Source organism: Squalius cephalus (assembly GCF_949319135.1).
Source record: "Squalius cephalus genome assembly, chromosome: 5".
Classification (NCBI taxonomy): Eukaryota; Metazoa; Chordata; class Actinopteri; order Cypriniformes; family Leuciscidae; genus Squalius; species Squalius cephalus.
Genome location: NC_137126.1, coordinates 47,755,084 through 47,774,247, shown reverse-complemented (window position 1 = coordinate 47,774,247; position 19,164 = coordinate 47,755,084). Strand labels below are relative to the sequence as shown.

Below are 19,164 nucleotides of genomic sequence, written 5' to 3'. Positions count from 1 at the left end.
CACAGAAGCAACAAAATGCTATTAGGAGCATAACGTTTGAGTCCACCCTCAATAATCCTGTATCTTACTTTTAATACAGATGCATGAAAATACTAATCATCAGACCTCTTTTTAAGCACTGATGAGTGGCTATCAGCTTAATGCATCTAATATTGTGAGCTGTATCATTTATTTCAAAGTTCAAGGAATGTTGTAAAGTAAATACAAGTTTAACTCCACGTTTGTGGGTATTTTACCTCATTACTAGAGTAACTGGAAGTGCACAGGGCCATGAAATAAACATTCAAGAACATTCAAAAGTACAGCTAAAGACTTATCCATTATACATGCTCTCAAGAGATAGTGACACTAAATTGGGTAATGACCTTCGCTGTACATCCAGTCTTTCAACTTCAATGTCATGACCATGAAACACTGTGGAAAATACTTTCATAATGCATGCAATACAAATGTGTGAACCAGAAAGTAACTGTTTACATGGAGCAAAATCCACTCGCAAGAGAGAGTCTCACCTTAAAAAAGACAATTTAAATGTTAAAGATCAAATCTTGCTTTTTAAATTCACTAAAATACAAGCTTCCCATTTTTTTCTGCAGTGTTTTCTTGAATTGTTTGTACCTTTAAAAAAAAAAAAGACGTAAAATAGTAATTTAATATAAAATGTAAATTATGCATGATTCAATTACAATCAATTTTAATTAAATTAAAAACCAACAGTACACAAAAATAATCCAAACCGAAGTTTTATTGGAAGAAAAAAAGGCCACAAGCACAAGCTCATTCTATAACACTGAGTACGCAATGACATCCAACGTAAAGGACATGCGTTCACTTCAAGGTGGAGCGCTTCTGTAATTCATGCGAGTGAACAGAAAGAGACTTCTGCTTCTGGAATGAATGCAAAAACAAGGAAATGCTGAGACAACTGTAAAAAAAAAAAAAAGTATTAAAATGGAGAGAATAAAACTGGAGCTCTAAAAGAAGTCCACATCATCTGGTGCGTCTAAATCACGATATTCAATGATATTGCGAGGATCCCCACGCATCATTCTGGAAAAGAGACGGAAAAAAAAGGACATTTTATTAAAGCGTATCTATTAACATCCTAAAAGAGCTTAGTACAATATCACTCCTGTGTCCTGACTGCATTCAGATAAATCAAAACTGAAATACAAAATCAACCCACCGATTGTTTCTAGGTTTTCCGGGGTAACCGCCTTGCCCGCGGAAGTTGTCGTAGTTGCCCCTGCCACCTCCACCATACTGGTTCGGTGGGTAAGGAGGACCACCTGTTAAAGGTCGGAGAAACACCTCAATATGGCATAATTCAGCATTGAAAAAGGTGACAGTCAGGGTGTAGATTTACAGATGCACTGCAATGAAATGGCCTGTTAAATGCACAAACACTGCAAAATTGATTGTGGAAAACTAAATTTTAAAAACCCTGCCATGTTGTAAATTCTTGGGAGGCACGATATATCGGCATATATATATTAATTTTTAATGTTATCTTTATGGGCCCGATAAGAAAAGTTGGCCTATAAGCTGATAAATAATGTATTATTTCCTTCAGCTGAGACACTTCAGATACGACTATTCAACATTATGGTTTTGAATTGCTTGAAATATGATTGGAATCACTTCAAAAAGGAAAACACAGTTACGTGCAACACAAGTCTATGATATAGTCTACATAACATTATAACAAAAAAATGATAATTGTGTGCATGGGACATGGATTTAATGGTGAGAAAAATTTGGATTTAGATTTATCGGCCAATATATCGGTTATCTTCTTTCACATTTTAAAGAATTATCGTATCGACCAAATTTTTCATATCAGTGCATCTCTAGTAAATTCTGTACAGAGAACCTGAGCGAGCATTAAAGCTTTCACATACTTTTAAAAGGAAAAGCTAGATGTACCATAATTGTTGCACCAAAACTGAGATATGCATTAAAAATGTATTTGCAATTGCATCACGACTCCCAGAAGATGCCAAATGATTCCCACCCTTGCTAACAACCATTCTCACTCTAGCTATCCTCCTTTAACAAACACACACACACCTCCATAACCCATAACTGGAGGTCTGGGCTGGCCAAAGCCCATGAGACCCTGAGGAGCCTGAGGTGGGAATGGAAGACCTCCGGGTGAAAGCACTCCTAAAGAGAGAAACAAAAATACAAATTTCATATCTCCAACTTCTGAGAACACAATTTATTTCAATACCAAATCAACAAGATTGACAGACGCACTGATACAAATTGGAGCAGAATCTTTTTTAATTGCTAGTAAAATTACAAAGAAACGGTAGGTAACATTTAAAGGGATACTTCACCGATTAGCATCAAGTATTCTCGAATGACCGTGCTTCCCTCCCTCATGTCCCCCTGAGACGAGAGATTTCTGTATTGTGTTTGGAAAAAACCTCTGATGACACAAAAATCATCATTTAGCGTCATCTGAGGCTTTTGTGTCCAGAGGCGAGAGACTCCAGCCAGTAGGAGGAGCTCGTCCCGCATGTCTTCAACCCGCCCATAGGGGGATCTCACGATAAAACGCCGTCTTTTCAGTTTCGAGTCGACTAGTAGCCTAGGGCTGCGTTCCAGTCCAAAATTGTCATGCCCTTCACTCGCTAACTTCCCTCCGTCTCGTTCACTCGGATGTATGTCATTGCTTACGATGCTCGAGTGCCCACTACTGGCGGAAACTGCAATGGGCTGAACTGGAACGCCCTAAGCCCTTGATCACTTGAATCAGCTAAAGAGTTGATTTAAAAAAAAATTTACCTTTAAGAATTTGTTTAATGTATATAGGTGTGTGTGGGTTGTTTTAAATTAAAAATATATATAATTAATATATCATAGTTGTTTGTTGTGGTGGTGATTAGATGAGATTTGTGGTGATGTCACAATCGTACTGCATTGTGGGACATATAGGTGCCTGAAGTGTACAATAGACTCGGTCAAATCGAGGGAACGAGGGTCTGTCCATATAAACTTCCCTCGTCCACTTCACGAAGTGGAACGCACTTCAAAATGGCGGCAGGGATTCCCCCGAGGGGAAGTGCGTAGGGAAGTTCGCAAGTGCGTGTCTAAAAGTGGACTGGAACGCAGCATAGTTGTATCATTTCTTCTGATACTGCCCTCTGTAACCGGTAGGCGTGGCTTGGGCGTGTCCTCGTAGGGCAGCGAAGCAAATGCATTCTGGGAGTTGTTGTCTTTTATCAACATGAGCCAAAAATACATTTTCTGGCTTTCCTCAGTCTAGAAGGCTCCAACTTCTAAAATAATTTCTCATTTCTACTACATAAATGATCCAATTTAAATACACATTCATCTTTCCAGCGGTGAAATATCCCTTTAAATTAAATGTGAAATTGAAGTAGAAAAACTGAAATGGTCTTTTCTTGTAAAACTTACTACAATAATCTACATTTACAACTTAAAAAAAATGTTTGCTTTACCTTGTCCTGGACCTGGAGGAGGTGGCGGTTTCATCTCTGGGATGGAGGGTCGTTTTGCATCCATCAGGAAGTTGTTGAAAAAGACCACCTCTTTCTTCACCTCCTCAATCTTGTCACCATGTTTGTTTAGGATGTGCTTCCTCACAAACTCTGGGCCCTTGAGAGAGATTCATTGATATTTTGATTGATTTTGTAAAACACAAACATCCTCCCCCAAGGCTACCAGATGAACAACTACATGAACAAAGGATCACGTTTTTAAAATCACACACCTTAAACTTTTTGCCACTTAGAGGACAAAGCCACTTGTCTTTGCCCAGTTCCTGTGTGTTGGCCAACACAAACTTTTCAACTTCCTGTTCTGGATCTTTGCGGCCCATCTTCGCTGCCTCATCTTCAGACAGGCTTTCCTTCACACTGAACAAGTGTCCCAGCTTCTCTTCAAATGTCTTTTGCCAGTCGGACACTACAAGATGGTCGAAAAAGCAGTGACACTTTTTTTTCAGTTACATTTCTTTGCAATTTGTTGCATCAAACAAACAGCTAATCCTGTCCTCAACTTTTGGCCATTGGTTGAGTCAGAAGTTGCTTAATTCTTTTTAATTCTTTCTTTTTACCTTCTCATTCATGCGTTTGTCAACAAATTTAAGCAGACATGCACTTACTTAACTAAAAATACCCACAACATAGCAAAATCTATGAGGTGTAACTATATATAGCAATACAAAAATGCAATAATATGTATCGTGGATTGTGGCAATATGTATTGTGTATAGTTCACCCAAAATGAAAATTACTGTGTGAGAAAAAAAAAAAAAGTTTCATTTTAGTGTCAGTACTCTACGAGAAAGTATTTTAAAGCTGAATAAACGACACACTTCTACACTAGTCATCTCTTAGTAGCACTTACCTTCTCTGTGAGTAATGCGGTTGGGGGGGATCGGCCCTCGCACATGGATAATGCCACAGCGGTTCGGCATCTCGTCCTCACTCGGGTACTCGCAGGTGTTGTAATAATCAATAGAGTGTACGATACGCAGATAGAAGAGGAGACGATCCAACACCTGGGAGGAAACCAAAACATATTACACTCCTGAGGAATGGGTTTCGAAGTAGAAACTACATTTGTTAGTTACACTTACAATTAATCCTTTTATCCAAAGCGACTTACAAATGAGGAGAGCAATAGAAGCAGTTAAACTACAATAGGATGACAATATACAAGTGCTGTGACCCTTCCCAGTTAAGTCCAACACAGTACATGTAAAAAAATAAATAAATTATATAATATAAATATATATAAATATATATAATAGAAAGTTTTGAGAGCAAGTCTGATTTAAAATCCTCTCACCCAATTTCACTGACAGAATAAAATGCATAAAACATGGAGCAAGTGAAAATTTAGCACAAGAATTCCCCTTATGACAATAATGAGAATCATTATAAACCTGAAATGGTGTTAAAAAAATAGACTTAGTTTTCTTCTTATTAGTGTGAAATATGTGCTGGACATTTAAAGTCTCTTTCAGACCTTGACAAGTTTTTCATCTCTCTCCACAGTAATCTCGGTGGGGTTTCCCTCTTTGGATCCCTCCTCGGAGTCGGCTCCTCCGGCGCTTCCCAGAAGCTCTTCTTCCTCTGCACTCACTTCCTCTATGAGGTAATCAGTGATGTTTTTCAGAATGGGGTTCTGAGCAGGGATCTTCAGGAAAATGGAGGGAAAACATTTTTTAAAAAATTATAGATAAAAGCTCAGTCAAGATGTTTCCAAAATGACTACTAAAACCAGAATTAAATTTGTAATTTACTTAAACTAAGACCAAAATTAGTTTAATCATCAATTATTCTAATTATACATATACAGTTAAACCAAAATGTATTCAGACACCTTGCTATCCTCACTTACATGAATGAACTATAGTGTCCTGCACCCAACAGTAAAAAAATATCTGAATAATTTTTGGTTTGACTGGACAAACATTTAAACTTTACAAAGCAGTTTTTATATAAATTCTAATAATATAATTCCAACTACAATTATTATTATTTTTTGACAAGCTACGGACAGTTAATTCCTGAGGTAAACGTAACGTTACTTGCCATTGTTTACAAGCTATTTTACTGACATCTTTCCGCTGTTGAAACACTAATTGAATTATTACGAGACAATACATTTCAGAAAGTTGTATGGTTTAGTAAAGAGAAAGTTGATCAGTCATGCCACAATATTGACAATCCAGCCAGTGTCCTAACAGCTGACATGTTTACCCATTGAAGCTTATCCACATTAGGGCTGTCAAATAATTAGAATATTCAAATAATTTTTATTTTTAAAACTGCACATTCAAATTTTTGGTGTGTCAAGAGGCGCTCGAGACATGATGACGACGTAACTGATGTGGTTTGTTTTTGTTAGCTTATCCAGTATACAGCGAGGTGCGGGTGCGTTGTTCATTTGAAAAAAAATGCCGGGAAAAGACTTCCTGCTGACAAAAACGCTCAGTTGGCGGCAAAAATCGGTCAACGACATACTTAACCACATCTGGCATGAGCGTGTGTTTTCCTCAGCTGAAAACATTGTCAATAAAAAGAGCTCAGCCCTCGCTGCAGATCAAGTTCACCTTCTGGTGTTTTTGACTCACTATGTAGATGTAGTGAGTAGTAGAAGTGGATTGTTTCTGAATGGCAGTTTGCCATTTTGTGTTCATGTAGTACATTACACTGTCTTTCTCAGGTTACTGATGCACTTACAGTTTCATGCACTAGTGTAAACTAATCTTCCTTGTTTATTTAAGAATAACTGTTTCTAAAGTTAATGCACTTTTAAAAAGTGAATGTCATTTCATTTCAATAAAAGAAGCAATGCTTGATTTGGTTTATATTTGGTTATTGCGCTCACTTGCACCCTCTTGTGGGCATAGGAGACAATACAGTTCATTTTTTGTCTTAACATTAAAGGTGGAATCAGTGATTTCAGGCCCCAAAAAAAATTATCACATTCATCTAATCTTTCCTAACGATCCGCTAGCTGCCCTCCCCATAAGCATGCCGTCAAAAAATCTCTCAGCGATTCTCAGAGCCTAGGCTGCCTACAGAGACACGTTTTTTTGACGGCATGCTTATGGGGCGGGCAGCTAGCGGATCGTTAGAAAAGATTAGATGAATGTGCTAAAAAAAAATTGGGCCTGAAATCACTGATACCACCTTTAAGTATTGCTTCTCAAACATAATTCGAATTTGCTAATATTTAAGAAAGAAATTCAAATTGAGCTTTTCAGACATTTTGACAGCCCTAATCCACATTGTGTGCATTAAATACACACTGACATTCAAAACACATCACTGATTCAGCCAAAAGCGAAAATTGCAGTTTCGACCGAAATTTTGGTGCATCCCTAGTCAAGGTGTTTAAAATTGTATTTGGGGTTGTGCAAGTGAGATTACCTCTAGAGCGACTGTCTCTTCTCTGGGTTTGTGGCTCCAGAGTCTCTCCCGGTCATCCAGTGCATGGATCAGTTTAGCTGCCATCTTGATGTCATTACGGAGAACCTGCTTGTGCTGAGTCATTCCGTTCACGTTACGCACACGACGCGCCAAATCTCGATTGACTCCGGGAGCCAACTCACAGTCCCGCAGCTGGTCAAAGAGGAACAGGAGGAGAGAATGAGCGAGACGCTTGCTATGCATGATGGTTCTTCAGGCTGATGGCTCTAGAACTCACCCGGATGTTCTGCAGGTTCCAGCAGATTTCTTTGATGTTCACTCCTCTGTCGAAGGTCACCCAGCAACGCCTAAAAAACCTGGGCCACACAGAGATGAGAAATGTACTTTTTTTTTTTAATTTCCACATCTCCTTTCTTGTATTAAAATGATTTAGTGAAGCATTTTATATTCATATATATTGGCACATAAATGTATGTTAATTTAGTAAACAGTTTTGGAAAAATATCAAGAATAGATCTATGATCCGCACTCAAAATTCAAAACCCTTTTAGTCACTTTATCTCACATTTTTTACGGGGGAATAATACAACAGACGTTTTGGGTCGCAAGCCTTCCTCAGTATGGAAAAATATATATATAAAACAGTTTTTAATCTACTAGCCAATAAATACTATTTGATGTAAATGATTCATCCTTTAAATGGAGAAAAACAAATAGCATTAAGTTACTAAGATTTAAATTTAATAGTCATTTATTTTTATGGCGCTTTTCACAATACCTGCATTTTTAAAAACACATTTAAGACCTGCACAAATAAAATTATTACCATATGTCCATACAGAAACAAACCAATACACACATTCAGCTTTATACTGTTTATGAGCAAAATGGGGAACTGCAAGTTTAAAATACTCGGTGTGTTTTAGTAAATTCATGTTTGAAATTGGTTTGTACCTGTATATCAATACATATGTATCAGAAGTTGACCAATATTGGATTTTTTGCATTGAAATGTGCAGCGATCACATTCAATAAATTAAATCATAGCCTTCTAAAGTGTAATAATCGCATTGTTTTATTACAATTCCTGTTTTTCCATCCCCAAATTTAAGACCTCTTACAATAATTAAGAAATTTGTTATAACTTAGAGACATTTTATGACCTTAAATTTGATAAAACTGAATTTATGATGTACCTGCGGGGACTTTGAATTCATATTTCAAAGCAGCTTAACAGAAAATGCAACAAATCCCAGTCAAATATCCTCAATAAAGTGTTGAAATTGAATTCAACTCACCTGCGCTCTGGCTGTGGTTCTGACAAACAAACGCGCATAAATCCTGGATAACGTCGACACAGCTGCCAAGAAAGAGACAAGTCTTTAGTCATCAGCATTCAACAACAACATGGACAATAACAGCGAAACTCAGCAGTGTTTTTTGTGTGAACACTCACAGCGACGATCTCCGCTTTGGATATGGTTGGAGCGATGCTCCTCATGAAGAGAGAGCAGGTCCTGTGAAGAGGTCGAGGTCGTGGAGGCTGATCATCCTTCGGCTTCTTCTCCTTTTCTTTCTCTCTTTCCTTCTGCTCCTCCGTCCGCTCCTTTACATCAGCGGCTTTAAAAGACCAGAAACATGTTTGTCACAACTATGACGCTTTAAAGGGATAGTTCACCCAAAACTTACCCCATGATTTACTCACCCTGAAGCCATCCTAGGTGTATATGACTTTCTTTCAGACAAATACAATCGGAGTTATATTAAAAAAAATGTCCTGGCTCTTCCAAGCTTTATAATGGCAGTGAATGGCCGTTTCTGTTTTGCCATCCATCATAAAAGTGCTTAAGGCCTTAAGTAATAAAGGCCTTCTGAAGCGAAGCGATGAGTTTGTGTAAGAAAAATATTCATATTTAAAACTTCAACTAAAATAACTAGCTTCCGGCAGATGACCGTATGCAAGTCGACTGACGCCACAAGAGTAACCCGTGACACATGTATGACGTAGATGTAGGAGTATCGTAAGCTTTGACGCCTCTTGCGGTTCAAACAAACAGGGCTGGTCAACAAACTCAAGCTCCTCCGACTTTAAAAATTCTGGTTTTAGACTTTGTGACTGATGTTTTGTTTTGCTCTATCCTCTGCGCTTCCGCGTTCGTCATTACGTTGTGCGTGAGGTCAAGTGTTACTCTTTCACTGTAAATCGATGCGTACGCCCGTCTGCCGGAAGCTATTTTAGTCAAAGTTTTAAATATGGATATTTTTCTTACACGAACATTGCTTCACTTCAGAAGGCCTTTATAGACCTGCTAGAGCTGTGTGGAGCACTTTAATCATGGATGGATGCACTTTGATGGACTTGGATGGATGCACTTTGATGGACCATTCACTGCCATTATAAAGTTTGGAAGAGCCAAGATATAACTCTGATTCTGTTCATCTGAAAGAAGAAAGTCATGTACACACAGGAGGGCTTGAGGGTGAGTAAATCATGGGGTTATTTTCATTTTTGGGCGAACTCTCTCTTTAACACAGCTGATTCATTGCCAGAAGCCTTGACACTGACCTTCCCCCTCCTCTTCTTCCTCTTCCTCCTTATCCTCTCCCTCGTCCGGTTCTCTCTCTTTCTCCGAGGGTTTCTCAGAGCAGTGAGAGTTCGAGTCGGAGTCAGAATCGGATTCGCTCTCAGATGCACTGGCTTCATCTTCACTGTCTCCACTGTGCTTCCTCTTCCTCTTCTTACTCAGCTAGCGAGAGAAAGAGAATGCAGTGTTTTCCATACGAGTTTACATTTTTAAAAGTTAAATGCATCAATCTGGCGCACTTTTGAGAGCAAAATTAAGAGCGCCAAATTGAATCAATTTGAAAAACAAAATTGAAATTTTTTTTTTTGCATTGACTTGTACTGGGACTCAAACCTCTTAGTTGTGATAGTATGTAAAAAACAAATAAAACATTTCATAAGTATATTATTTCAGTTTAGTTTACTGATTTATGAAATACATTTTAAAACTACAGATGTTGAAAGTAAAATGCTGTACAAGAAATATAAATCAGAATTAAATTCAGAATTTAAAAAAGGACAAATGAAGAATTTACACCCTCAGTTAAAACAAAGAATACAAATAGGTCTTCAAAGAGGATTTAAACATGGAAACGAAAGAGGAAGGTTTAATGTGGAGGGGAAGTCTGCATTATTTTATTTACACTACAGTGGTAAAATTACAATACGCATGTCTTAATTCCTTTACTTGCAAGAAGTGAAAGCCGTGAGCTTTTATTTTGGCTGAAAACTGCTGGGAGACCTTTACATTTCTATGACAAATGGGTATACAAATGCTTTATTACATAGGCTATGTCATTAAGCGGTTCATTTATCATTAATAATCATTAGCGGTTCTCTTGTGCTGCAAGCATGTCCTTGGCTCAAAACACAATGAAAGATCTTTTATATTTTCGGTTCGTTATGAAACTGTGGCAGGACAGATTAGACTATTGGCGGGCCGGCACAGTGCAGGTAATTAATGGGAAACACTGGAATGCTAATACACTGGATTGCACTGAATGTAAGTAGACATGCTGAGATCTAATAAAGATAACACATATTTACAGAACAGTCTGGTCCAATAAATGGCACATCAACTACCCAAAGCAGCAGAACTTGGCTAACTAACCTTCTTGGGTTCTGGGATTGGTTCGGCAGGCGCTTCTTTCTCGGTCTTCTCTCCTTCACTCCCTCCTGCAGAAGCGGCTGCATCTTTCTCAGTCTCCTCATGATCACCCTCTCCCTATTGACATACAACATTAAACATCACCGTTCCTCCCAATACTTCATGATCCTTTGCTCCATTATGCAACATTCACTTACCATCTTGTCTTTTTCAATTGAGGGTTTGCGCTCAGCATCCACAGGCCTGGACTCGTCCCGTTTGGGAGGTTCAGAACCCGGTCCACCAGATGAGAGTCTCTCCCGCTCCTCTTCTTCCTCGTTGGGCTGTTCGAGTATACGCATGTCATTTTCCCCTCCTCCTTCCATCTTTATCACGGCTAATGAAAACAAACAAACACTTGCTTTGAGGAAACTGTATGTAGGGAGAACCGTTACTGACCACACATTTTACAAGATATGTCAATGATGCTCAGGATATGTTGCGCACAAAATCCACCGACATCTCAGTCATCTCTCCTTGCCATCAAATCTGATGTACTGTAATGTAACCGACTACCACGGCAAGCTTAACCATGTCCCCTTTGTGAATTGGTCATCTCTTCCCCTTTATTACTAGTTAACTACTAGTAGCACAAAATAAACATGATCAGACTCCGTAGAATGCGTTACTCATTTTCAGTGCTTTTCCAAATTCGGATTTAGGCTTCGGCACAGTCCTATTCAAACTCACAACAAACTTCTGTTCTTCACCTTGAGTTAAAAAGAAGTTTGAAATATGTGACCAGCAGTATACTTTTAGCGAACATCCCGACGCCACACACACACTGCTGAGAGAGCATTGAGATGTACATTTGTGCATTTATGTTTTTACTTGCGGACGTTAGGGGTGTAACGGTACGCAAAAATCACGGTTCGGTACGTACCTCGGTTTTAAAGTCACGGTTCGGTTTATTTTCGGTACAGTAAGGGAAAGAAATGCAAACATTAAACTGCAGGTTGTTTATTACTATAAACTTTTTTTAACAATTTGTTTACACTTTTTTAAACACTTTTTAATAAAATATAATAAAATATATATAAAATAAAAAAAAAGAATAAGAAATAAAATACTGCTGCAAAGTTCTCCACTAAATAAAATACTCTCAGTCTCAAACCAATATCACATAATAAATTTAATGAAAAATATAAATAAATAACTATGATTACAGTGCAGCATTACCAATCCCAGCTTGTAGGCCTGCTCATATTTAAAAATTAAGGCTGGGAATCGATTAAAAAAAATGAACTAATTAATTGCACAATTTGCTGTAATTAATTGCAATTCCTCCAAGCTTGTAATCATCAATAATTAAACTTAGAATGACCTAATTAAATGAAACACCGGGGAAAAAAAGGAACAGAAAATAGTCCTATATTAAAATAATATTAAACATAAATATATCAATGTATTATTATTTTTCAGTAATCAATCAACATAATCAATTTAAGATTTTTTTTTGTATATATTTTTTTCTAATTATCAAAATAAAATAGTCCTACAAAGCTATTATTACCAGAGCATGTGATCAGAGCAGGTCATTTTACCATTGTTGCCAGCATGACTAAACCAGCTCAGCAAACAGAAGTCTACTACTGAGAAATTTCACCTTATTTGAGCGGACTTTGCTTTTCCAGTGCGTGATCGGTACATGATTAGTGTGTTTGGGCCGTTAACGACAGAGCAGAACGCGCTGCGCAAACACAGAGTCGAACATTGAACAGAGAGTGCAGCGCGCAGACACACACACACACGGAACGGAGAGTGCGGCGGCGCACACGGAGTGGAAAAGCTTTTTTTCGCCCTGCAGTCGATTTCATTGGTTTAGGTTACAGTGACGACGGGTAAAACTTTAGAATCAGCTGCAGGGCGGGATTTGCGCTGAACGCGGAGACTTACGCCACTTAGGTACATTTTCGTGTTTCCACACAAACATATTATGTTCCGCACACAAAATATTGCATTCGGTCATTCGGTACACACGTGCACCGAACCGAAAGCCCTGTACCGAAACGGTCCGGTACGAATACACGTACCGTTACACCCCTAGCGGACGTCTGTCCTTAATGGCACACTGGTAAACAACAGTCAAGGTATCTCACATAAATCACACCAGTGGACATAAGCGATGCACCAAAATTAAGGTTTTCGTTTAGCCAAAAAAAACCCCAGAGAAAATGTTATCAGTTGACAAATAATCAACACAAATAATAACGGTTGTATATAAACACTTAAAGCAGTTATTCCTTGTTTAAATATGAACATTTAATGCAATATGTATGCAATAAAAATTGAATCGTAAAATAATAAAAATCATTTTCACAAATAATAAAGATGTAATATATGCTAGTGCATATTTAGAAAAATGGTCCTCTAGAGTTGAATTCTAGAGTTCTCCTTGCCATTGAAGAAACACTAATCAAATGTCAGTTCCATTCAAAATAGTCAAATTAATTGAATTTTGGTGCATCAACAAATGCACACAGTTTGGAATGATATGAAGGTGAGTAAATTTCAGATGATTAAAAATGAGCATGCAAAAGAAAAGCACTTCTCCAAACCTGCATCTAAAATCTTGGTGATTTGTGGAGCGCGCTCTATGTCCAAAGTGACGGATTCAAACCAGCTATTGTCCATGAGATACATGTAGACGCTCAGCCGGTTCTGTAGAGCACTGTGGGATTCTGCTTTGCGCCTCCCAGCCTCATCCGGGTGGTACTTTGAACGGAACCTGACAGGCGGACAGAGGAGAAAGAGGGACAAATGGGGTGTTTGGGGAAGAAAACAACACGTTAGCAACTATTTCCCAGTCATGCAAGCTTTAACCTTGTCCTAACCTGCCTTCTAAATATATCTAAAAATGTTTAAATGTAAGCCACCAATTCTTAAACTAAACAATTATATCTATTATCCCACATAGCTGTCCAACTTTGTCATATGAAATTGTAGCTCTATTCCAAAACTATTGAGCTGTTGCCTTCTAAGACTTGCTCTTTTGGCTAGATTCAAAGACAGCATTGCATGTCTCCTTCCAAAATAAGACAAGAAATTATGAATATAGATATTTAGCAACATGTTATTGCCAAACTGTACATGTAGAGCATTCCAAATCAGTCCATTTCTGACGTTTTGTTCCAGTTAAGATGCTGTCTTTGAAGGTAGCTGAACAGTTGACAGCACACTAGGTTTTTGAATAGAGCACATGACACCAATTTGTTGGCTAAAGTTAAGTGCACTTGTCAGTCTTACTACATACTATAAAAACAACTTGTGTGTTTAAGTGTGTGTAATACAGTAACACTCACCACCAAAGAAGAAAAATGAAAAACAATAACAACTGATGCATTATCAAGAAATGAGAGTCAAACAGTTGGGTGAAACATTTTCCATTGTGTGCACTAAATTTACCTGATGTACTCCCCGCATTACAACACATTTACACTGAGAGCGGTCTTCTCAGAGGAGTGTGTACATTTGGGGGGGGTTTTTGATTGATCCAAATATCAAAAATGAAAAAGAAAGGGGAAGAAAGGCATCACACACTACAGAAAATAAAAAAAATCTTTCCGTGAACGCGGCGGCAGGTTTGGATTGTGAGTGTTCGACTGTCTAACTAAGAGCCCTGGTACTTTGATTCTAATGGCAGCTGCATTGTGCGCAGTGCAAACCCTGACTGACTAACAGCGACTCCTGCGACGGGTCCAAGCGCTTTTCTCATCTTCCAATACCTTGTGGTGATGGAGGGAAGAAGGGTTTTTGTTAATTTGTAAACCAAAAAAAAAAAAAACAATATGCAAAAACCTGAAAAGAAATGAATGTTTAAAACATCTGCATCAAGTCAATGAGGAGACCAATTGAGTTGCTGTAGAGACAAACTGATGTCAAAATAGACATTAATTATCATTCGATCTTATGGCAAGTAAATGATGAAAAATTCCAATGTCATAAAAAAGTCTCAAAACACAACTGACTGTGGTAATAAATTAACTATGCATTAAAATATAACTATGTGATGCACCAAAATTTCAGCAACCAAAAATAATTGGTCAAAAATTAATTGGTTTAATTAGCGCTCCTCTGATGGCGCGTTTTGACTAATAGTTATAGCACAAAAATAAACATGAACATCAGAAGGTATGTTTAAAAAAAAAAGCAGCGATTTCAGTTTTCAGCAACAAAAATCAATTTCAGTAAAAAAAAAATCTATTTGGTGCATCACTGACTACAAAGTCGTACTTTAACGTCTAAACTGATAGAGATAAAGTCAAATGTTCAGAGATGCAGGAGGATGCAGAAATCAGCCTCTTCTTTGTTGAGATGCAGGACTTGTTTTGCCACTCTCTTGCGATCACTAGATTAATGCAAAAACATCACCTAAAAACAAAACACTAGGGCAAAAACAGCAACTGTTGTCGTACCACTCTTCATCTTTATGGGCCAGGAAGAAGTCCTGCATCTGCTGACGCCTAAAATCGATCTTGTACTCATTGTAGCGTTTGACCGACTCCGTCTCATCCACAGAGTCATCCAGAGACAGCAGGAACTCCTTAAACGTCTTCATCACAGGAGGGGGAGGACCAAGATCCATATCGTGGATGTTTCCCAGCCTGGAGGAAGACCAGAGAGAAGAAGAAATGTTTTACACACAGGTTAAATACAAGGATATGATTAGAGCTGCCCCCTAATAGTAGAGTAACCGTTAGTCGACTAGAAGAGGTTTGGTCGACTAAGATTTTATTAGTCGGTTAGTCGCAGAAAAAAAAAAAGAAATACTCCACAAGAAGTGGCAAAATTAGGCAGGCTGTAATGGACAAATCGTTAACGAAAGGAAAGGTCTACTTTAATTTTCTTAAACTCACAATAATAACAAATGTTGTGCTTTTGAAAAATAATGGTGCTTTCTGTCTAAGTGAACTGGAGCACATCACATTAATGAACCGAAACTCAGCGTATACTTGCCTCACAGACATGAGAAATATACCTATAGAAAAGATGAAATGTCTACATTTTAATGAACTCATTAAATTGATTCAATTGGTAATTATGTTATCCATAGGCTATGAAACGTGCATATAGGCACGTCCACTACTGCGGAGATGACGAGTCAGCATCATTGACTTAATCTCTGCAGCCGAAAACACAGAAAACATTACCAATAAATTTAAATGTTTAGACAGTCTCCTCCTGTTTTTTTTTTTTTTTTCATGACACATTAATAATCATTATATTTGCCGGTGCGCTGTGGCAAGCTTTATAATGCGTGCGTTTGAGCGCTGATTAGGCTATCTATTTTATATAGAATTAAAGGCGCATTAGGCCTACTTATGATTTATGGCTTATTAATATAAACGCGTGATTAGTCGACTAATGGCTTAAATAAACGATTACTAGTCGACCAAAACATTTTTTAGTCGAGGGCAGCCCTAGAAATGATGGACTTTACAGCTGCACATTTCCTTCTCTCTCACCTGGCCTGAATGGGGATCCCATGGTGAGGCTGCATGAGGTGCATGTCAGGGTGACCCCAGGGCTGCGGGGGGGCATAGCTGGGTCCTCCACCGCCTCCATAACCAAGATCATAGCCACCATGGTACGGGTCGCCTCCATGGTCATCCCTGAGAAAACAAATGAGAGGGAGGAAGAGATGCAGAGTGAGGTTATGGTCTAAGGTGCTCCATTTGTTTTTCCAAAGCAAATAATCAGTCCACAATAGAGGGTATGCATTGACGTCACTTTTGAACTACTTTGCTTAGTGCTGCAGGGATGACACACATTTGTTGGCCAAAACCTGCATTTTAGCACTTCCAGTTCCACCATCCTGGGTTTTTTTTTTTTTTTTTTTGGGTTAAATGCTTGAAACAAGTCTGTGGTGAACACATATTTTCACGTTTTATCCAAGACATAAAATAAATTAATACCTGTGATTTTTTTCATTAAATTGTGTAAAGCTTTTCTTGGAAAAAAAGTGTTTAAATGATATTCTGTGTTTACAGAGATACAGTGTGTTTACAGAGATTATCTGGGACATTAAACGTCAAACAGGTAAACTCATCCACTCATTATTTCACTTTCACAGCCTCATTTAGTTTATAAATCATGCTCTTTCAAACTATTTCAACACAAACTTTCAGGGATTTATTTTTTATTTTTAAGCTTAATAAAAATTATTTATTGGTGGCTTAATGGTGGAGACACTGATGTACTGTGAGTGTGGTGTAGTACGTTTATTTACTTATTTTACTTCTGCTTAGGATTCCAAATTCATAAAAATTGTGTTCATGTGTGAAGATTATCATTAACAAAACAATTAAGATTAGCTTTTAAATGAACTTATGTTGGTCACAGAGCTTATTTTCTGCTATTATTCAAAAGCCAATAGAAAAATCATATTGGTTTTAACCAAGGGAACAAGGGTGATGCTAATTTCCAGACTGGCCTACAAAATAACTGAAAGTTACTCCTCTCTCTCTCTGAAAGGTCTTACCAGTCTCTCCTCATGCGCTTCTGCTGGGGGCTCATGTCATGACGTGGAGGAGAGAATCTCTCTCGTCTGCCTCTCTCGTAGTCCCGGTACTCTCCTCGACTGCGCCGCTCACGGCCCCGGTCCCACTCTCTTGCCGAGGGCCGTCAGTAAACGACAACCACAAGAAATATATAAAAATGTGCAAACATACAAGCCTTTTGACTAATATCATACCCCAAGAAATTTCAAAAGGAGGACCTGAACTATAAATACCACTTGATGTTACAAATCAGTTAGTTGTGCATACAGTAACACTTTGAGTTTTGTTAGTGATACAAGTTGTAAAGTGTGGTGTTGCATGAATCTGACAAATATATGGCATGTGTGTCTGTATATTTTGTTCTATATACTGTTGACATTTAATTCAGAACTGATTAGAATGTGCCTTGAAATGCAATGTAAGTCGCTTAGGATAAAAGCGTCTGCCAAATGCATAAATGTAAATGTAATTCCCTTATGCAGGTTAATTCCCTCTTCCTCACCTGTCATTCCAGTCATCTCTCCGACGGTCCTCTCTCTCCCGGGAACGGTCATAGTCGCTCCTCTCTCTGCGGAATTTGTCTCTGCGTCTGCGGTCGTACTCGTCATCGCTGTCGCCCATGGTGTTTAAATAAGGTCGAGTATCAGAAGAGGTTTGCTGTGATACACAACAGAGAGGAGATGAATGTTTATTATTGACAGATTGTTTCTATACTCGACTTCACAATGCATAAATCACAATGTGTCACACAAGTGCATCAAAATTACAAATCCTACATTTCCCTTAAAGTGAAAGTTCAAGCAAAATGTTTTATTCTGTTAAAATTTACTCACCCTTAAGTTGTTCCAAACCTACATGAATTGTTTTATTCTGCTGAACACGAAAGAAGATTTTTTAAAAAATGTCAATTTACTTACATACTATTTAAGTTAATGGGGTCCATCAATTGTTTGGTTAACCATATTCTTTCAAATATATTTTGTGTTCAGGAGAAGACACTCACACAGGTTTGGGACTTGAGGAAGAGGAAATGACAGAATTTCATTTTTGTGAACTATCGTTTTAAAACACTGACTTGACACATCCTTTGTGTGTGTGTGTGTAATAGCTTGTGTGCAGATACAGAGAGCACTGTGTATGAAATTAAAAATATAACTATGAATACACAAGTCATTTCAGTAATACAGACTACGCACACAATAGCCAGCGCCATGCGCGCGCGCGTCCCGCTCGTGCCCCGGTAAACCAACCATCAACTTAACCAGAAAAACCAGTGTATAGTAAATTATCGAACATTTTAGATACCCAAAGAACACGTAACGCGCTTATACACAGAATAATCACAGATTAAGAACAAATGGCACGTATTCATACCGGCTCCGTCGAGTTACGTAAAGAGAAAGTCGCTAACCGCAACAAAGAGGGACACGTTCAGACAAACTTGGACAAATGTGACGTTTAACTTTTAGTCAATGTTAAAAAATCAGTGGTAAGACACACAATAATAGTTGTATGTCCAATACTAACCAATAACTAGGTTTAAAAGGCTTTAATCTGGTGAACTCCCGCCAGCCCAGCGCACGACCGTCCTGAACTACAGCAGCGGAAGTGACGAACATATACCGGAACTACAGCGCCACCGTGTGACTGGATGACCGCAGTACTACTGAACAATGGCCTTGGAAAGGTGTATTTCTTATAAATAAAAACAAAACTAATCATTAACGTGAATATAGCCAAAATAGAAACTTTTTTTTTTGGTGGTGGGGGGGGGGGGGGGGGGGGGGTTGTACAAGGAAACTTAAATAGATAATCTTTAAATAATTCCTCTTGCCGATACCTGGGCCTGTTCTACCAAAAATCAACACATAATGTAAAACTAATTTCTAAATTTACTATATGTAGTGAATTTGAGTACACACACACACAATTTTTTTTTTTTTTTTTTTTTTTTTTTAAATCTTATAAAGATTAATCAGAGTAAAAAAATGCAAGTTATGCTATCAAATTCAAAATAAATATAAAAAAAGCACTAAA

The 19,164-nt window shown here is 38.0% G+C and overlaps 1 protein-coding gene across 2 annotated transcripts; it reads right to left on the bottom strand.

The window, feature by feature from the left end:
- Positions 1 to 680: 680 nt before the first annotated feature.
- Positions 681 to 18,744, bottom strand: srrt (serrate RNA effector molecule homolog (Arabidopsis)). 2 transcript variants are annotated; one of them, XM_079871683.1, is made up of 20 exons: positions 18,655 to 18,744; positions 17,631 to 17,784; positions 17,109 to 17,253; positions 16,093 to 16,239; positions 15,043 to 15,231; positions 13,186 to 13,355; positions 10,786 to 10,964; positions 10,592 to 10,705; positions 9,484 to 9,664; positions 8,374 to 8,537; positions 8,216 to 8,277; positions 7,195 to 7,273; positions 6,918 to 7,109; positions 5,005 to 5,175; positions 4,381 to 4,534; positions 3,743 to 3,936; positions 3,471 to 3,627; positions 2,071 to 2,166; positions 1,187 to 1,289; positions 681 to 1,050 (listed from the first exon to the last, which is right to left on the bottom strand). In XM_079871683.1, exons 2-20 carry the CDS (start codon positions 17,746 to 17,748, stop codon positions 975 to 977), a joined length of 2,691 nt encoding a protein of 896 aa, XP_079727809.1. In that variant the 5' UTR covers positions 17,749 to 17,784; positions 18,655 to 18,744; the 3' UTR covers positions 681 to 974. The 2 variants fall into 2 exon arrangements, with proteins under 2 accessions (XP_079727809.1, XP_079727810.1); XM_079871684.1 differs by lacking the exon at positions 18,655 to 18,744 and adding an exon at positions 18,502 to 18,533.
- Positions 18,745 to 19,164: the final 420 nt, after the last annotated feature.

Excerpts from the sequence above, each read along its gene's own strand:
- srrt (XM_079871683.1), bottom strand. The coding sequence starts at position 17,748 with ATGGGCGACAGCGATGACGAGTACGACCGCAGACGCAGAGACAAATTC. Across the intron at positions 1,290-2,070 it reads TCCAGTTATGGGTTATGGAG|GTGGTCCTCCTTACCCACCG; the intron begins GTGTGTGTGTGT and ends GACCTTTAACAG. Across the intron at positions 1,051-1,186 it reads GGAAAACCTAGAAACAATCG|AATGATGCGTGGGGATCCTC; the intron begins GTGGGTTGATTT and ends TCTCTTTTCCAG.